General features: G+C 58.4%; 3 protein-coding genes across 7 annotated transcripts; all 3 read right to left on the minus strand.

Annotated features, from left to right (window-relative positions):
* Positions 1–577: 577 nt before the first annotated feature.
* Positions 578–1,174, minus strand: DIRAS1 (DIRAS family GTPase 1; the record flags this gene model as incomplete). Its single annotated transcript, XM_080359380.1, has 1 exon — positions 578–1,174. The coding sequence occupies one exon, from the start codon at positions 1,172–1,174 to the stop codon at positions 578–580; it is 597 nt and encodes a 198-aa protein (XP_080215506.1).
* A 3,426-nt stretch (positions 1,175–4,600) lies between these two features.
* Positions 4,601–8,655, minus strand: SLC39A3 (solute carrier family 39 member 3). 2 transcript variants are annotated; one of them, XR_013923294.1, is made up of 4 exons: positions 8,602–8,655; positions 7,716–8,044; positions 6,491–7,408; positions 4,601–5,460 (listed from the first exon to the last, which is right to left on the minus strand). XR_013923294.1 is itself a non-coding variant. In XM_080359043.1 (3 exons), exons 2-3 carry the CDS (start codon positions 7,920–7,922, stop codon positions 6,674–6,676), a joined length of 942 nt encoding a protein of 313 aa, XP_080215169.1. In that variant the 5' UTR covers positions 7,923–8,044; positions 8,602–8,655; the 3' UTR covers positions 4,601–6,673. The 2 variants fall into 2 exon arrangements, 1 of the variants encoding a protein (XP_080215169.1); XM_080359043.1 differs by having other exon boundaries at positions 4,601–7,408.
* On the minus strand, positions 7,932–18,146 carry SGTA (small glutamine rich tetratricopeptide repeat co-chaperone alpha). 4 transcript variants are annotated; one of them, XM_080359047.1, is made up of 12 exons: positions 17,291–17,875; positions 16,888–17,025; positions 15,672–15,775; positions 15,391–15,475; positions 14,742–14,841; positions 13,627–13,731; positions 13,318–13,456; positions 12,521–12,583; positions 12,094–12,131; positions 11,586–11,675; positions 11,217–11,340; positions 7,932–8,044 (listed from the first exon to the last, which is right to left on the minus strand). In XM_080359047.1, the coding sequence occupies exons 2-11, from the start codon at positions 16,985–16,987 to the stop codon at positions 11,226–11,228; spliced, it is 939 nt and encodes a 312-aa protein (XP_080215173.1). In that variant the 5' UTR covers positions 16,988–17,025; positions 17,291–17,875; the 3' UTR covers positions 7,932–8,044; positions 11,217–11,225. The 4 variants fall into 4 exon arrangements, with proteins under 4 accessions (XP_080215173.1, XP_080215172.1, XP_080215171.1 ...); XM_080359046.1 differs by lacking the exon at positions 7,932–8,044 and adding an exon at positions 9,390–10,776 and having other exon boundaries at positions 17,291–17,874; XM_080359045.1 differs by lacking the exons at positions 7,932–8,044; positions 17,291–17,875 and adding exons at positions 9,392–10,943; positions 18,134–18,146.
* Positions 18,147–18,481: the final 335 nt, after the last annotated feature.

An 18,481-nucleotide genomic window follows, 5' to 3' on the forward strand; every position in this document is an offset into this window, starting at 1 on the left:
GGGGTCTCCACCGGAGCTCACCAGGATTGTGCTGGGTCAGGACCTCCCTCGGACCCGATGCTTTGTGCTTGGGCTGGCGGCTCCGGGCTGCGGCAGCGGGACGGGGCTGGGGGCTCGGGGACAGCGCGGGGGGGCAGCTCCCGCCCCGGGCCTCTGCTGCGGGAGCAGAGTGCTATGGCGTGGGGACAGGGCCGTGGGGCTGTCCCCAGGGGTGACACTGACGCCCCCACATTGCACCGTCCTTCCCACCCGCGAGGACCTGACGTGGGGTGAGGGGACAGGGATGGGGCCGGGGGCCGGCCGGTGCCGTCGGTTGTGCTGCAGAGTGTGTGTGGGGGGGGTGTCCCCGTCCCCCCGGCCACGTGTCCCCGGTCCCGCCGTGCACCCCTCGGCTCGGCAGGACGCGCCGTCTTGGCCCCCAGCGCCGGGGCGAGCGCAGCCCGGGCACCGCGGCGTCCCCGCACAGTCACAGTGATGGCACAGAGGGTGAGGGGACGGCCCCGCTGCGATGCCACGTCCAGTCGTGAGGGGAGGGACGGGAGGGGGACCGGAGGGGGGTGGGGACCAGTCTGGGGTTCTACATGATGCTGCACTTCCCCTTGATTTTGTCTGTCCTCTTCTGCTTGCTGGAGCGCTTCCCGTCGATGGTGAGGCTGACGTTCCTCCTCTTCTCCAGGTTGAGCAGCTCCTGGAAGAGCTCCTTGACGTTGTAGTTCATCTTGGCCGAGGTCTCCATGAAGGCGCATTTCCACTCCTTGGCCATGGCCTCCCCCTCCCTGCTCTCCACCTCCCGCTGCGTCTCGTCGCACTTGTTGCCCACCAGCATGATGGGGATGCTCTCCACGCTGCCCTTGATCTGCACGATCTGTTGGTAGATGGGCTTCAGCTCCTCCAGCGACTGCTTGCTGGTGACGGAGAAGACGAGGATGAAGGCATGGCCCTTGGAGATGGAGAGCCGCTGCATGGCCGGGAACTGGTGGCTGCCGGTGGTGTCGGTGATCTGCAGGGTGCAGACGCTCTTGTCGCAGCTGATCACCTGGCGATACGTGTCCTCGATGGTGGGGATGTAGGTGTCCCGGAAGGTCCCCTTGACGAAGCGCAGCACCAGCGAGCTCTTGCCCACGCCGCCGGCGCCGAACACCACCACCCGGTAGTCGTTGCTCTGCTCCGGCATCTTGCCCCGGAGATGCTGCTGCCGCTGCTGCGGGGGACAGGGCAGAGGGAGGCGTCACACCGGGAGCGGGGGCTGCGGCACAGACCCCCGCGGGGGGAGAACGGGGCAGCCCCCCGGCCTGGCTCACAGCCCCGGCTCCTGAGCCAATGCCGCTGGGGGTCCTGGGTCCCCACGCCCTTGAGACGCCCTTGCGGGGCAGCGGGGGCAGCACCGCGCTCGCCGCCCACCCGGGGTGCAGCAGCATTTGCTATTTTTACCAGTCCCCCACTGCGGCCATATGGCCGAACCGCGGCCACCGGCACGGCAGCTGCGGCCGAGGCTGCCGGGGCAGCGGAGCAGGCGGGACGTGCCAGGCCCCACAGGACCCACAGAGCCCCTGGGCAGCCGGACCAGCCCCGTGGGGCAGCTGAGGACCCAGCGGCACCCAGAGCCCCCGAACGGCCCCTCTGGCTCTCCCTGCTGAGCACAGAGGTGCCATTTCACACACAGACCTCGGTGCCTGCCGTGCTGCCGTCACCCTGTCACCCTGTCACCCTGCACTGTGCCTGACACCCTCATGCTGTCCCTCTACTCCACTCCCACCCCAGGGCGGCGCGGGAGCCGTGGGCACGGCCAGGGGCTGGTGGCCCAGGTTTGGACACCCCCATGGCCACTGTCATGCTGCCAAAGCTCGGTGCCCCCTCGCATGGGATGCGCAGGGCTGGGCAGGGTCCCAGCTTGTGCCCCCAAGGGATGCAGCCCAGGGGTGTGAAACCTCAATTCAGGGACCCGCCGGCCTGGAAGGGAGGACAGCAAAGCGCCGCGGGCAGCCCCCTCGCCCCCAGGCGCCTCCAGGGCATCCAGCCCTTTCCCACAGCTGCTGCATCCCCAACCCCATGGCACCAGTGGGTTGGGGTCCCACAGGCAGCCCCGATACCCCAGCGTGTCCCCAAACACCCGGGGAGGGGCTGGCACCGGGAGCGAGGTGGGCAAGGGGCTGGAGCTGGGGAAGGAGCCCATCACCGTGGCCTCGGGCACCCACGGAGCTCGTCACATCACGGGGTCCCTCGGCAGAAAAAAGCCCCTCTCAGATCCCATCAGGTCGGAGGTGTCACTGGTGCGTGGGCAACGGGGACGGAGCAGGAGCCGTGGCTGGATGGGGCCTTCCCAGCACCCGAGGGTGCCCAAAGGCCCCATGGCCTGTGCCCAGTGTCCCCCTCAGCCCCAAACGTCCCTCTGCGCCTGCTGGTCTGGACCACGGCCTCCCCCGGCTCCCGGGGACGGGGCCACCTGCCAGCCCGGGGCACAGCCTGGGCCTGATGCTGCTGGGGGGCTCTGCAACCCCCCCAGCATCCTCCCACTCGGCGCCCCAGAGCTGGGGGAGATGGAGCAGCCGGTGTTGGGGTCTGGGGTTGGCGTGGAGGGGCTGGGGCAGGGCAAGGTGGAGGTGGAGGGGTGGGAGAAGGGGCAGGATGGAGATGATGGAGATGGAGGAGCAGGATGGAGATGGAGATGCAGGGGCAGGATGGAGGCAGGAGAAGAGGGAGGATGGAGGCAGCAGAACGGGAGGATGGCGGGCAGGGACAGGACCAAGGTCCCACCGCCCCGGGCCGGGGTCCCGGCTCCGCTCTCCTGCCCTTGCCGGGGACACCCCCCGCCCCCCCCGGTGGCGGCTGCCCCGGCCCCGCTCCCCCCGACCCCCCGGCGCGCCGGTCGCATTGCGGTGCCGCCGCCTCACCGTGTCCTGCCCGGGATCCGCCCTTGGCTGCGGGCTGCGCGGCGGCCTCAGCGCATGGCCCGGCCCGGGGCGGTCCCGGTGCGGCGGCTCCGGTGCGCCCGGCTCGGCTCGGTGCGGCTCGGCCCGGCGCGGTGCGGCGGGGCCGGCTCGGCTCGGCACGGCTCGGTGCGGTGCGGTCGCCGCAGAACCGATCCCGCCCCGCTGGCGGCCCCGCCCGCCGCGCCCGCCCCGCCCGGGGCCGCCGGACCCCCGGGCTCAGCCCCGAGCGGCTCCGGGACCCGGCGGCGGCAGCGGCGGAGAGGGACGGGACACACGGGCAGAGACGGGGACGCACAGCGATGGGGACACACGGACAGGGACACACGGACAGTGATGGGGACCACGGACAGGGCTGGGGACATACGGACAGTGATGGGGATGCATGGACAGGGCTGGGGACACACGGACAGGGATGGGGACACACGGACAGCGATGGGGACACACGGACAGGGACTGCACATGGACATGGGCACAGGTGGGAACACAGACAGACACGAAGAGGGGCACAGATGCGCAAATGGGGATGATGAACGCAGGGACACATGGGTGGGGACAGAGACCCACAGACGGTGACGGGGGACAGAGGGACACACAGACAGGACAGACGGACACAGTGACAGGGTGTCACAAGCCCCCGTGGCAGCTGGGGGTGGCTTTGGCAGTGGGGTCTGGCTTTGGGGACGGAGCTGCCTGCACTGTCACCGGGTCACGCCAGCGCAGGAGCCCGTGCACGGTGCCACCGCAGGGGTCCCTGTCCCCACCTGCAGCGTCCCCTCCGTGGGTGCTGTGACAGAGCAGGGTCAGGAACCCCAAAACCCCGAGGGGCCCGGGGGGCAGCGCTGCAGCACCTGTGACACAGCCCCCCTGTGAGGGGACATACTGGGGCTCCTTGGGCGACACTTGGGGGGCAGCCATGGGACTCCCAGCCAACCTCCCCAGCTGAGCCCTGGGGGAACCCGGGGTCTCCATCACCGGGAATTGGGGGGCTGGGGGCACCCCAGGAAGCGGCGGGTCCCTGCCGAGGTTGGGGACAGTGGCCGGGGGCTGCGTGACTCACGCTCGCTCCTGAGCAGCAGCAATTAAAATCCGCAGCCACTATTAATAGCTGCTGGCAGAGGAGTGGGGGCCACAGCGGCCCCCCCGCAGCGGCAACACGCAGCCCATTGAGAAGGACCCAGCGGGAATGGGGGGGCCACGGCCACCTCTCCCCATGGGGACACCAGCCTTCCCTTGGGGACAGGGCCCGGCTGGCAGCCGCAGCCCCTCCCGCCGTGCAGCCCCCCCGGGGGAGCCCTCGGCCCCCCCAGCGCTCGGATACTACTCGTGCGAGGGGATGAATGAGCTTCCTTCATCATTTTGGCTGCGGCTCCTCCTCCGGTTCATTCAGTCCCCAGCTCCCCGCCGGCCTGACGCAACGGGGACGCTGCCGGCTGAGTCACAGCCACGCCGAGCGGGGACAAGGGGGGGGGGGCTGGGGGGCCAGAAGCACCCCCATGGGGTTTGTCCACCCCAGGGGCTTGGCCCAGCTTGGGGACGCGGTGACGGGGACTCCAAAGAACGGAGGGACACAGGGGGAAAAGGGCAGAGGGTTTATTGGGAGCAGGGGGTCGGATCATCCTCCTCCACCCCTAAACCAAACCAGCAGTGCTGGGCTCCAGCACCCTCGGTGAATAAACCCCCCCAGGACTAGGGAGCAACCCCAGGAACAGAGCAAGAGCTCAGCTTTCCCTCATCCCCAATGCCAGTAGAAGAAGAAAAGGGGTGAGATGGGGGTCCAGCCCCTTTCTCCCCACAGGGGATCCCCAATCCCTCCTCCCAGCAGCAGATCCCGCTGATTTTTTGGGTGCTGGTTAGTTAGGAAATCTCCTCCCATCACCAGCTTGTCTTGGCTTTGGTGCATCAGCCCCAGGATCGCAGGGAGGATGAGGAAGAGGAGACGGGGGATACACGACACCCTTGGGGCCGCACAGGGGAGACGCTCCTGTTTGCCCAGAAATGGGGAGAAAAAATACATTCTACAAAAAGAAGCGCTAGCGGCAGAAATAGAGGCTGAGGCCACAACTCAGGGGACACTCGGCACTGTGTCCCCCCCACAGTGTCACACTCCATCTGCCCCCCGGCACCGAGAAACCCGCGACAGCAGCGATGCTGCCGGGCACGAGCTGCCTGCGGGGAGCGAAAAACACACTGAGCTTTACCACGTCGAGGCAAATTACATTCTCATCAGGCCCTGCTCATTTGTGTCATCTGAGGCCTAAAATAACCCTCCCTCCCCCCTCTTCCACTCCAGGTTTTTCCAAGCAAGATTAATTGACTTTGGTACATTGCAGCAATTAAAATACAGAGCACCAGGAACTGTCAGATGATCCTCATCAGCCTCCATATGCTGCAGCGGAGCCAACCGCTGCCTCCAAGATGCTGCTTCACAGTCTCATCCACCCCCTCGCGCCTCGGATCAGGATGACGGGGCTGAGCCGGCGTCACGACTCCATCCGCGCTCCCCAACGCTCCACTGGGCCTGCGGAAGACGCTGCAGAAGCGAAGGCTCCGTCTAATTAAAACGCATCCCCCGCGAGGAGCGGGAGCCGCTCTCGTGTCGCAGCCGCGGGTTCCCGGCTCCGGTCTCTGATCCCGGCTCGCCAGCGGGGAGGACAAAGCCGAGGGATGACGGGGGCAGCGGCAGTACGCTGAGCCTCCCCGGGGAACGCGCTCCGGAGACACGGGGAGACAGCGAGCGGCTCTAATCAGCCCTTCCAGCGGCTCATAAAGCCCCAGGGAAGCGCTCGCTCTGCTTTGAAAACACCGACAACGGGCCCTGCGGAGCCTCAGTCGCGCAGCGCGGCCACGTGAGCCCCCAAAACGCGTTTGCTGGTGTCAGCTAAACCCATTTCACTGCAAACCATCCAAACACGAGCGTTTGTCCTACAAATATTAATCCTGGGAATTGCTGCTGCCTTTTTCTTACAACTTAACGCATCCCCGGCTCTGCTGTGGAGGGGCCGTGAGGATTTTCAAGCGATACATTAACTGATCTATTAGCAGGAGGTTTTCTTCAGGGGATGCTCAACATATGGATGAGATGAGAGAAGGAAGCGGGGAGCAGCCCAGCCTTGTTTCGTCTGTTAATCACTGAGAACCGAGAGCTCCCAGAGCTGGTTGAACTGGGAGCTGTGCTGGGGCAGCGGGGGCACACCTCGTGCCCTGGGGGGGCGGTTATTTTTGGCAGCTCTTACAGGCAGGTTTTGCTCAAAACTAAGCTGACAAAAGCAGCTTAGTGCAGCTGTGCAAGCTCTGATTGCACCTGCTTCTGATTTTATTTCTGTTATTGTTTCTCACCTGCCCAGAGCACGAGGGGGAAGGACGGGGAGTCTCGGCTGGGGGTGCGACAGGGGGGCAGCTCTATGGGTCACCACGAAGCCACCGCGTGAGGAGCTCTGGCAAGAGCCCGAAAAACAGGTTCTTAACATTTGTGTCAGCTAATCTCTGCACAAGCTGCTGCGCCGGCAGCGCCAGCGGGCAGGGACAGCACCTCACAGCACCCACACCAGGACACCCCTCACTTTTATCTCCCTCTGAGCGCACAGGAGGAAATTCTCCTTCTTCAGGTCGATATTGAAATAGCACCCGGGCTGTGATGTTCCGCTCGGCCGTTGAGCTTCAGTGTCGCCCTGGGCGGAAAGGGGGCTCAGCTCGGCACGTTCGCAGGGGAAGGAGCTGAGTTTTGCTTCTCGTCGCTCCCCTGCTCACCACTTGAGGACGACCAGCCCGGCCAGAGCCGCGTAGCCCAGCACCAGGCACAGAACCTTCAAGAGCCGGTCGTTCTTGTCTTCCAGCTCCTTCGCGAGGATCTCAAAGAAGGTGATGAACAGGAAAGTGCCCGCTGCGATGCCTTGCAGGAGCAGGGATGTAATGCTGCTGGCTGCGTTTTGGGCGCTCTCGATCCCCAACCCAATGGAAATGCCCAGGGGGATCATCAGGCTCACGGTCACCGCCATCTTCACCGCGTCCTTCAGCGGCAACGAGCTCCTGGCCATGCTGACGCCCAGCGCCACGGCCACCAGCGTCTCGTGAATGGCGACTCCCAGGAACAAGCTGACGACTTTGCCGCCCTCCTCCTGCAAGCCCAGGGCCAGGCCCTCGAAGATGGAGTGTGTGCACAGGGCAAAGACCAGCCCGACGAGCCGCAGGGGGCTGGAGCGGGACAGCTGCTGGATGTTCAGGCCGTGGCTGTGGTGAGCGTGGTCACCGTACAACGGGCGTCCTCGCGAAGAGGCGATGAAGGGACTCTCATATTCGGAGTCGCTCCCGACGTCCGAGCCGGCGTTGAAGGTCTCCAGGTCAATGAAAGAGGGTTTTTCCTTCTGGAAGGTCAAGACGAGCTGCTCCACAAAGACCGTCACGAAGAAGCCGACCATCATGATGGTCTCGGCCACCGGGTAGTCCATGGTCACGTTCCCCTGCCTGAGAACTTCATCAAGCTGGAAAGAAGCAAAAAAACCCACAGTGAATCAATCGCTCCTAAAGGAAAATATTCCTGTTGTGGCCACACAACTCCAAACAGACACTCAGTTGATCCGTGATGCTTTAACATCCTTGTAGACGCTTCTGAGGAGGCTTCATGGGCCACCTGAGCAAGACACAGACCCTTCCCCTTCATTTCTGCACAGACAGAGCTCTGGGGGCCTGGGCCCCTGCAGGGCAGGAGAAGGGAGGGTGCTCCCCTACACACAGGGGTCTATAACATATGTCAGCACAAACTCATTAACGTTGCTCATCAGGAGTTACCTTTTCCCTCACAGCAGGCAGCAAGGCGTTGAAGCAGGTGGCCAGGAAGACCCCTCCTCCAAAAGAATTGCAGAGGGCCAGGACCTTCCTGGAGCGATGAGCTTTCTCGTAATCGGCATCAATTATCTTGACGGGGAGGAGGGACCCGGCCAGCATGAGGACGCAGATGCCCAGCAGACACAGCACCTTGGCCACCACGACCTTCATCGCGCCTCCCGGTGCACGTTCCCGCGATGGCGGCTGCTGGGGCCCCCGTGGCCGCTGTCAGAGCGGGGACACGGGCTGGCAGCGCACGGGGCTGCAGGGAAAACTGCTCCTGGGCTCCGAGCCTGGGGACGGGACCAAAACAGGAGGTTTATCTAAACAAGCACCAGGTGTGTAGAACAGCACCTTGCACCCCAAAACATGTGCCAGGAATTGCCTTAATTCCCCAAAGTAACGAGCGGAAACCACAGAGGCAGCGTCTCACACGAGAGAGAAAATTCCCTACAGCAAACGGCAACTTCAAACTGTGTAAGAATCGCAGGACCAGCATGGCCCCAGTTTTCAGAGGTTTCGTTTGAAACACCCGCACCTGGACCGACACAAACCGCTCGATCCCGCAACAGGATCCACCCGAGCCCGGCCCAGGGGGGCAGGGGGGCTCCTCCCAGGCCACTCAAACAGGGGTCAGCCGGCAGGAGGGCCCAGGGACGGGGACACACGGACCCCACGGGCAGCCTGAGCCCCCCACCCGTCACCCCGCTCCCAAACCGCCCCGGTTACCTCAGCGACCGCCCCCCAGCCGCGCTGTGACCCGGTAATGCCTCCCAGCGCCCCCCCGGCCCCGCCGTTACCTCAGGAAACCGCCCCGGCCCCCCCCCCCACCAACCGCCACCCCGGTTACCCCGGCAACCGCCCCCTCCTCTCGCCCGCGGCCCGGCCGGGCAGCCCCCGCCGCAGCGCCCGCCCACGACGCCCTCCCATTGGCCGCGGCGGGAGAGCCGGCTGCTCATTGGCCGCCGGGGCCGCCCGTCAGTCCGGTGCGGGGCGCCGGCGAAGAGCGGCCGCGCGAAACGCGCAGCGTGACCGCGGGTTCCGGGGCGGGACCGGGCAAAGCGGGCAAGGAAAAGCCCCTGCTCCTGCGGGTTTTTAGTTAAAGAAACACGTAAATCCGGTTAAAATGAGCACAAACTGCTACGAGCAGAGCAGAAATGAACCTAAATAAAAAAAACCCCAAAAGGCACCAACAAAAAAAGCCCCAAACAGTTTGTTTTCGCCACAGAATCACCAAAACCCAGGTGGTCCATCCTCCCCAATCAAGGACCAGCCGCAGCCTCCCAGGAGCACCTCCCCTCGGAGATGCACGTTGAACTCAGTGGTATCAATAAAAACCAAAACTAAACCCCAAAAAACCCCACAAAGCAAAAAAACCCACCCCCAAACAAAAAAAAAAACAGAACGAACCCCAAAACTACACCATCAATCATCATGAAAAGACATGAGGAAGTAGAGCTACAGCTACAACAGGGCAAGGAGGGCAAAGAGAAAGGGGAACAGCCCTGAAATTATCGGAAAAAAAGGAGGAAAAATCCCCCCAGTTTCCTTCTTTTCAATCATTACTGAGCGTTTTCTCTCCACGCTGTTCCACAGCCCCAAAACTTTTCCCCTTGTCAGGTCACACAGAACAGATGGAGGGAATTTAAAGGAGCAGGGGAGGCAGCCAGGGAAAGGAACGGCTCCTGTTCTGCGCTGCAGAGATACCCAGGAGGAGCATTTCAGCAGGAAAAGGCCAAAAACCTGGAAAAACTGGATAAAACCCATCTGTAGGTTGAGCCCGGCAGCAGCTGGAGCCGCAACCTGCACATGCTCAGTCACCTGGGCGAGAGGGATAACAAAGAAAGTGTCCAAATAGTTTATTCTTCACAAGTTACATTAACCACATATTACTTTATGGAGCATTTACAAATCATGTTTTTGGATATTAATCAAAGATACCTGCTCGCTCGCACCACCGGGGCTCCCGAAAGGGCGTTATCCACCTCCCGCCTCCTGTGAACATCAGCGTCCCCGCTACGATCGAGTAACTACTTTAAAAACGGTTCTGAGAGTGATAGAAAAGTCTCTGGCTTCAACTGGTGGCTTCTAGGGAACATGCCAGAGCCTCCTGTTCACCCAGCGAAGGACGTGGTAACCAGAGGGGCTGCGGGTCGCTGGACTCGGCTGCAGGAGCTTTTCCCTCATCCCACACAATTTACACCGAGGTGTAACCGCTCCTCACCATTCATTCCCACACGCTGAACCAGCAGCCGCTTGATTTCTCACTATCCAAGCAGCATTTTTATTCCTTCTGCTCTCTACTCCCATGCCCTCTATCCCTACCCTTAGCACAGTCAACCAGGTTGATTACTAACATGCATAAAAGATTAAAAAAAGCAGAAAAAAACCTCCTTTTAAACACCAAAAACATCGTATCTTCCTTAATGACCACCTGACTAGTTAACAGATTGGATCATTCCGACAACATAGCCATAATTACTAAACACTAGACAAGTTTTGTCAGGAGCCAAGAAGGGGGAAGAGTCGCACACGGGCAGGTTCTGCCCAGCCAGTCCTGATCCCCCAACACATTTACACTGACCTTTGCGAGGCGATAACCGAATTCTGGGTACTAACAACGCTGGCAGTGCTGCTACAGACCTGAATGAGAACCTAAAAATCAACTGAAACCCTGTTCCCAGAGGCGAGAAGATCCCGTGATCTCCAGAGTGTTCAAACGCTACCGGCTCGGAGCAGGCAGGACGGGCCGGGGCAGGATGGGGCTCGGTAGGACCTGAACACTTCTCGGAAGTGGCGCGTGGGCAGGAAATTAAAGACGTCCGGTAGTGAAGAGCGCATCGTTCTTCAAAAAACTGGTTAAAAAATTCCCATGTAGCAAATAACATAGAAATGTAACAGCGGAGTTGATTTTCTGAGTCTCTTTAGAAAGGCTGTTGATGCTGGTTCGTGTTCAGCTCAGATCTTCCAGAAGGAAAAATAAAAGACTAAGGGAAAGGCTGAGAGGGAGGAGCGGGGATGAAGACTGGAGGGAAACAAAAAGCGTGAATCTGTCTTTAACATGCAGGTCATAGAAAGTATTTTGTTTTTCCATTATTTTTTCCCCCTCTTGGACACTTCCAACTCAAGAAATGGCAACACGCACATGGCTTCCAGTTTTTAAAGCAAAGAACATAGTTCCCAGGGACTGCACTGCAGAGACAGGAAGACAAGACATTGGCACATTCAATTTTTGTGAAAATAAAGCGCCTCTTTTGAACACTAGATAATGAAACTCGTCTGTCAGTCACACAATGTGCGAGGGAAGTTCTTATTCACCACGTCCAAGGCTCAGCACCAGCAGTACCGGTGCAGAGAACCCCGTCCAAACCGCTAAATGAAGGCGGAATACAGATATCGCAGCCAAATACACCAGTTCCCTCTCAGCTGGCCCCAAACCAGCGGCGCTCGCAGCTACAGCCTCACCTGGAGTGCTCATTCCTGCTGATCTTCGTTACTGGCACTTGGAGTTCGACTCCTGATCTGGCTTCGTAGCTGCTCTATTAGCTCAGGATTCTGCTGCTGCATCTGCTGAGCGAACTGCTGGCCCCTGGGGAGAAGGAGCAACGGTCCCGTCAGCGTTCACACACCAACAGGGGCTGCTGCGAGGACGTTCTCTCCAGCAGCTGCCGGAACTCCCCTCTAACAAGCAGTTCACCCCATGGACAGAGACAGCACTTCACCCAACATCTCAGCCTTCCTCAGCTGTTAAATTAAGGTTCCACTTTTCTTCCAGAAGAACCCCAAATGCATTTAGTGCCCAAGGCGACAAGAAACCCCCAGCTCCCGACTCACGCCTGTATGAGGCTGGCGAGATCGTTTGTGGAGGGGCTGGTGCCTGCGGCTCCCATGGTGTTGTGGCCACCAGAAATCATCCCGGACATGCTGTGGAAATAAAGAGTCATTGCTCAGAGCGGGAAAGATAAAAAAAGAGACTTTATATTATCTAAGCATCTCACAAACGTTGCGAGTTGATTCTCATGACCCTGTAGCACAAATAATGGAAATATTCTCATTGTAACGCAGATGGAGCCAACTCCAGCTCACAGAAACACTGTGCAGCAGAGCCCAGCTGACCCCAAGCTTCCCAAACCCAATCCCAGTGCCCAGACCTGTCCTGCCTCCCTTTTGCAAACGTTTTTACCAGGATCCCGCTTCAGCACAGCTCAGAGTACCCAAAACACACATCAGTTTGGGCAACTGGTTTAACAGCTGCTCCCCCTCCCACCAGTTCAGCCCTACTGGAAACATTGAACACACGCAGAGCCCCAAAGCAGCGACTCAAAGAGGAAACCAAACTTACAGCTGTTGTACTTGTGGGTTGTTCATTAGGTTCGATGCCTATTTAGAGAGGGGAGAGAAAAAATAACACCCTATTTAGTCAGAAATGACTGGGTAGATGCGCAGATGCTGTGCCATTCAACTGCGAACAAAGCCAAGGCAGAAATACTTGGAAACAGCTCAATAGGACAAAAATAGTTGGGAGAAGCACAGGACGAGGCTGGCAGGGCAGAACAGGCCCCTGTTCCGCAGGGAGAAGCCTGTGAAGAAGTCACTGGCTTTTTACTTGACCTTAATGAGACACAAGCACAGTTTCCTCAAAGCAACCGAGAAGTTAAACGAAAACAAATCTGCCAAACAGACACAGGAGGTCCCCACGCCGCGTACCAACACATTTCCCCCCAAAACAGACTGGACACGAGCTGGTCACGGTCTGTGTCCACATTTACCATACTCATGAAGCCGGGGTTGTTCAGCAAACCCGCTAAATCGAATCCTCCTGGGCCTCCGGTCTGTGAGAAGAAAGAAACCACAGGCAGATGGTGACGTCCCCTCACTTTCCCACGCACGTCACAATGAACACTTCGTTAATACTTTACTCCCAGTGCTATCAGAATCCGGCCCTTACACCAGGACAGAGGGAAGGGGCTCTGTCCACATGTTCGGAGCCTTTCTGTAAATCAGAGTCTCGGGGATCTGGTTCACTAAGGAGTCAGAGGGCACTGAACTGTAACCCATCACAACCACCAAATTAACACACTCCTCCAAAAACTAAAACCCCTTTCAGAAGGATAAACTAACACGTTCCTGCGCGGAGCAGTGAGCAGTGCAGTCACAGCAGCTTTCTGGCCCAGAAAGCTTCACGTTTCTTAAGGAAAAAAAAGTCTTTCTAACAAAAAAAAGCCATTTAAAATGCCCTTTGGTATTGCTAATGGGTCACTAGAAAAAAAAAAAGCAGCTGGATTTTAGGAGTAGTGACTTTAATTAAGAAACTCGCTTAAGGCAAAACTGGCATTTTGAAACGCTCCCTTCTCATCAGGCTCATTTTCCAGCTCTTTCAAACACGCCCAAGGTGACTGTGCTCGAGCAGTAAAGTTCCCCTCCCTGGATTTCAGTGGAAATGCTCCCAGCAGGACTCATTAACCACCTCTGCAAACGAGATTTCTGTTCTAAGCACCTGTTAACACATGAAGAAGCCTCTTTCTCATCATACCCGCATTTAACAAGCATTAGTTTCACAACTTACTGGACTAGGGGTCTCCTTCATTTTCTGTTCGGCTATTTTCAGATTGGATTTGTACGTGTCGTTGTCTGGATCCAGCTCCAGGGCTTTTTTGTAGTAAACGACAGCTTCTGTGTGCTTATTTAAACTGGAGAGGGCCAAGCTAGTAAAGTGGAAAGCAAATTGAAAGTCCCAGAGTCAGATAAGCACTCAGTGCCCCTCCTGCCTGGGTATTTCCGCGTGGCGCCCCAGGGTAGCACCCCACCGGTGCTATCGCTGCCACCGGGCGTTTGGAGATTAAACATCTGGCACAAAACAACTGCTCTGACTTACCCCATCCTGCCGTACGCTTTGCTGTAGTTTGGGTCAATGCCTATGGCTCTTTCACAGTCTCTCACCGCTCCGGCGTAATTTCCTAGTTTACTGTAGGCAGCAGCTCTGGAGACGAAGAAAGATTCACAGGAAACACTTAACAGGTTGAATACGCCAGTCAAGGTCACCCCTGTTCCCTGTCTCCCGCTATACAAGGCAGCGTCAGGCATGAACGTGACAGATCCAGGTGGCCAAACACTCAGCGCCACGTGCTGCTCCTACTGCAAACACTCCTGCTCACACGCCTCCCAAGAAGAGCTCGAGTTCCACAGGCACACGAGCATCCCGCCTGCTCAAACCATCTCCCGCTGCTTCACACCTTGATCTCTTAGGCACAATGAGGGAAAACTGGTTGGAAGCCATAACGTGGCTCAATCAAGCGTCAGTCTCGCAATGCTTCTTAACTTCAGGGCACCCGCCCAAAAGCTCCTGGACTCACCTTCATGCAGCCAAAGCTAAACCTGGTTAATCCACCCACTGGAGCTCCTCGCCCCAAGAAACCCCTCAGCACCCCAGCAGCGGGTGCACAGAGAAGTTCTTTGTGTAGCCAGCTGTGTGCAGTTACTCAGGATAAGCAGATAACCAAACCAAATCTCCATTCAAAGTCTGTTTTGTTCAACAATTGCCTTCCCGCAAACTTTCAAAACACTTCGAAAAAAAATTCACTCGTGTACCCATTTTGCATGCACATTAACTTGTAATTCTCAGTACCGACGCTTCAACGTGTCTCATTTTGCTCCTTTGTTTTTATTATCAACGCAGCCTCTCAAACCCGGGCTCTCCGTCCCACCCGGAGTGAACTGCGTGAACGCAGACAGCATTTCTTGGCATCTTTCTGTCTCCTCAAGCGCCTAATCGAGGTTGTTTCCACACCCATGTCCTATCTAGAGACGCCAGGGCACACACTGGCAGGAGGCGCAGGAAAGCGTGTCACCATGAGCTTAAAAAGCCACACAAAGGGCAAAGAACAGAACACACAGAACTGTAAAAAAGGGATTTTGACCACACAAGAGTCTTGGATTTAAGTAGCAGAACAAAAACACAGGTGTACAAGGGTGGAGAAAGATAACTGGTACCTGTTGCAAAAATACACGGCGTTGGATGGATTTAATTCAATTGCTTTTCCATAGAAAGACACAGCAGCTTCAAAGTTTTCTGCTTTCATTTGCTCATTTCCTAAAAAGACGGCAGAAAGGCTCATTAACAAGCGAAAAACGGAGACAAAGGCAGCAGGATCTCTGCTCTCCTTAAGAAAACAGAACAAGCAGCAGCTTGCAAGTGTTGCTGGTCAATCAAACCCTCGGCAGCGAGGGAGGGGACGTCACCTGGGCAATTCCAGGCTGTCCCACTCCGCAAGCCCCTCAGGGACGGGACACGGCTCTGCCAGAGCTCCCCATCGTGCTCCAGTGCCCATCGCGCTCTGGCGCAGCACAGAAAAGGCAGCGCAGAGGAGAGCTCAGCGGGAAGGACGGGCTGTTCTCCCCAGCACGGGCTGCTCGGGATGCAAAACGCTGACCCAGCTTCTGCCTGGGCTCCGTGGCAGCTAAATTATTGCAACCTACACACGCTCCCGCAGCACAAGCTGAGGAACACGCAGAAATGGAAGGACTGATCCCATTTGCTTTTTTCTCCCCATTCCAAGCATCCCCCAGGTGCTCAGTAAATTAAGCTTCCCTCCTCATTATCATCTCAGCCTCATTATACACCAGCTCCAGAGGAGGTTACCTTCAGTCTTGAGTCTTTCTGCTTCAGCTATGTCATCTTCCGAGGGGGTGACGGGCTCCGAATTTGTTCGGAGGTGTTCAGGCTCCTTACAAGGAAAGGGAGAACGCTGCAAGAAGGGCTCCCACCGCAATGTACCAAACCTCCCCCTTCCCAGCGCCGGCTCCTCAAGCCCAAAACTTGTCACTCCCACACACCTCCAAGCGGGCAGCATCACCACCAGAATCACACAGAGCTCGTTGCTTAAATGGAAATTCAGCACATATTTCAGGGCGCTCGCTCACCTTTCCTACAGCAGCTTCAAATATTTCAGGAAGAGTCTGGGACACAGCGAGGCCTTGGTCTTCCATCGAGACCCCAAACGCTGTCTCTAGGCACTGGATGGCCACTGGGCAAGAAAAGGCAGGCAATTAGCTTTCCTCATTCTATCTAATTACTTGGCCTCCTCACATAATACCTGAATTTCTTACCGTTGAACATACCAGGGGGAAAAATCCCCAACCCTAAACCACACACTTCCACACACCGGGCTGGATGTATGGGCCACATCCTCAAACTAGCCAAAACCTCAGAGCTGGGCAAAGCTCAACTCTGGAGGCTCCTGGATTGAATCCCACCCTCTCAGGTGACTGCAGAGCAGGTGCTGGGGCAGAAGTGAACCAGACTTGGGCAGAAGTGAACCAGATTTGGGTTTTCCCAACCTTCCCACAGCTGCAGGTGGCACAGAGCAAGGAGACATCTGGATTTTTCACTTGCCAGAGGGTGGCCACGCAGAGATCAACCACCTCCTTCCTCACCTGGCACCGGGCTGGGAAGCTGCTCCCAGTGCAGGGACCCCCAGTAACACGGCAGAGCTCAGTGCTGCAGAGCTCTCATGCCATATTTTACAGTCCAAAATAATAAATACCCCCCGCCTCCAGCTCACTCTCAAACGCGCCCACCGCTCCGAGATGTTCCTCTGCTCTTTCAGCGGAGCAAATGTACAGGCCAAAGACTAAAGCTTAAGCTCCTTAAGTAGATCTTTTGAGATCAACGTGCTCTTGTTACCAGTGAAGCCCTCTGAAAAACATCTATGTAAACACTCCAGAGTGTGCAGCGGAAAAGCATTTTAACAGCAGCATGGGAAAAGTACTCCACAAGTGAAAAACACTTCCACAAAACAACCAAGTTGTTTTATACTACATCACCTCCTGGCTCCGCCTTATTTAAGGCAGAACTTGCAAGTCACAAAGCCAGGGTCAGGGAGGTTTTTGATCCTGTCCTCAAGCTAATCTGCTTTTAAAAGAGATAACAAGAAGTCAGCTGGGCAATCGCATCCCTAGCACCCCAGATACTTCCCCAAGGTGACAAATTAATTTCAAATCTTGAGCGAGCTTTGATGTAGGGAATAGCCCAGCCAAGAAAGAGGTTGAGGAGAGTTCCAGAGCACACAAATTCCTCCCAGTGTTGGGCTGACGGATCCAGATACATTAACAGGGAAGCGCACGCACAATCACCAACCTTCTAAACTCTCCTGAGCGTCTGGAGACATCCCCCCGTTCTGGAGCTGGTCATGGAGGAACTGGATGATGGAGTAGGCGAGGCGCTTCTGGTCGGCCATTCCCAGAGGCTGCCAGCAGGTCTTCTTATTTCTTGTAACTTTAAAAACAACAAAAAAAGAGAAGTTATATGACTTGATAGACAAGAAGTCAAAGAGCTTTTCTGCTGCTCTCCTGGGTATGAAACAGGAGGAAAAAGGAGTTTTTCAGGGCTCTAACCACGACCCCTGCATGTGAACCCCCCCGGTCTCAATTCACCCCCTTCAGTGGGAGCTGCACAGCCCAGTCCTGCCCCAGGAGGCTCCTGCTGAAGGAAATATAAAAGTGTTGCAGATATTTTGGCTACTAAAACATCTCTGACTGACCAGAACTAGACAAACTGAGGAGTTCACCACTAAAAGCCCCACAGTCGTCTTCTTTCAGAATGTAACTTGATTCTGAAACAAAACGAAGGGCTGGAGCAACGTGTCCTTGTTCACAGAGCTGGGGGTCGGGGCTGCCAGTCTGTCACCTCCCTGCCAGGACGCTGATGGTGAAGGAGTGAGGACCCAAAGCAAAGTGACCCCATAAGCCCCCACTAGGCTGGGGCTTCCCAGAGATGCCACCGCAGGTCCCAGCAGACACAGCTCCTCACGTGGCATCGCTGCTGAGCTGAAACACTCTGCCTTTCCAACACACTTAACTGGGTTTGTAGCACAGAAAAACCATTCAGGGTCATTTAATAGAGAAAATTGTTCAAACGTAACCACTGAGAAAAGGAGCCCAAGGGAGCCAGGGTGGCCCCGACCCACCAAGAGGGACCAGAGACCCCCCAGTCCCAGACGGCAGTGCGGGCTGCGCCTGTGTCGGGCTCCCAGACCCCGGGGCTGGCGGGAGGGTCGCCCCACTCCGCACCCCCAGCCCGGACACCGGCCGGGCCGCAGCCCCTCCCGGGGAAGGAGGCCCTCGGGGCGCAGCGGGTGCGGTGTCCCCGCTCCCGGCCGGGCGGCCCCGCTCGCCCTGCGCTGCGTGAGGAGCGGGGGCAGCGCGTCCCTCCCGCGGCCTGCGCGGGGGCCGCCCCGCCACAGCCCCGGGCCCGCCTGGCCGAGGGGAGCGCCAGGCCCCGCCGCAACCCCCGGCCCACCCGCTGCCCCAGCGGGCCCCGAGCGGGACGGGGAGCGCGGCCCAGCCCGGTCCAACCCGCGGTCCCGCCGCCCCGCCCCGCTCACCGGGCGCCCGACACTCGCCTCAGCCGGGGCGGGCTCCGCACTACGCATGCGCCGCACGCCGCGCCCCGCCCACCGCGCCTGCGTACAAACCGCGCGCGTGTCCGCCCCGCCCTTATATGGCCAGGCGGGCGGTGACAGCGCAGGGCGGAGCCTTTGGCGCATGTGCAGTGTGCGCCGCTCGGGGGACGGGACAGAGGGCGGAAGCGCAGTTGTCGCCCCGCCCTGATTTTTTTTACCATAGAGAGGGGGCGTTGCCATGGGAACGGGTGGGCGGGAGCCCGTGGCCGCGGCGCTGCTCCCGGCGGGGCTCCACTCCCGGGCCCGTGGCGCTGCCCCGCAGCCGCCGAG

This window comes from Nesoenas mayeri, assembly GCF_963082525.1.
Source record: "Nesoenas mayeri genome assembly, chromosome: 25".
NCBI classification, from domain to species: Eukaryota; Metazoa; Chordata; class Aves; order Columbiformes; family Columbidae; genus Nesoenas; species Nesoenas mayeri.

What these genes read in the sequence shown, in the direction of transcription:
- SLC39A3 (XM_080359043.1), bottom strand. Translation starts at nt 7,922, where the DNA reads ATGAAGGTCGTGGTGGCCAAGGTGCTGTGTCTGCTGGGCATCTGCGTC. An exon ending in TGCCTGCTGTGAGGGAAAAG is followed by an intron (nt 7,409 to 7,715) that starts GTAACTCCTGAT and finishes GCTTCTTTCCAG; the next exon opens with CTTGATGAAGTTCTCAGGCA.
- SGTA (XM_080359047.1), bottom strand. Translation starts at nt 16,987, where the DNA reads ATGGCCGACCAGAAGCGCCTCGCCTACTCCATCATCCAGTTCCTCCAT. An exon ending in TTGAAGCTGCTGTAGGAAAG is followed by an intron (nt 15,476 to 15,671) that starts GTGAGCGAGCGC and finishes TTTCCTTGTAAG; the next exon opens with GAGCCTGAACACCTCCGAAC. An exon ending in CTCGCCAGCCTCATACAGGC is followed by an intron (nt 11,341 to 11,585) that starts GTGAGTCGGGAG and finishes CCTTCTCCCCAG; the next exon opens with GGGCCAGCAGTTCGCTCAGC.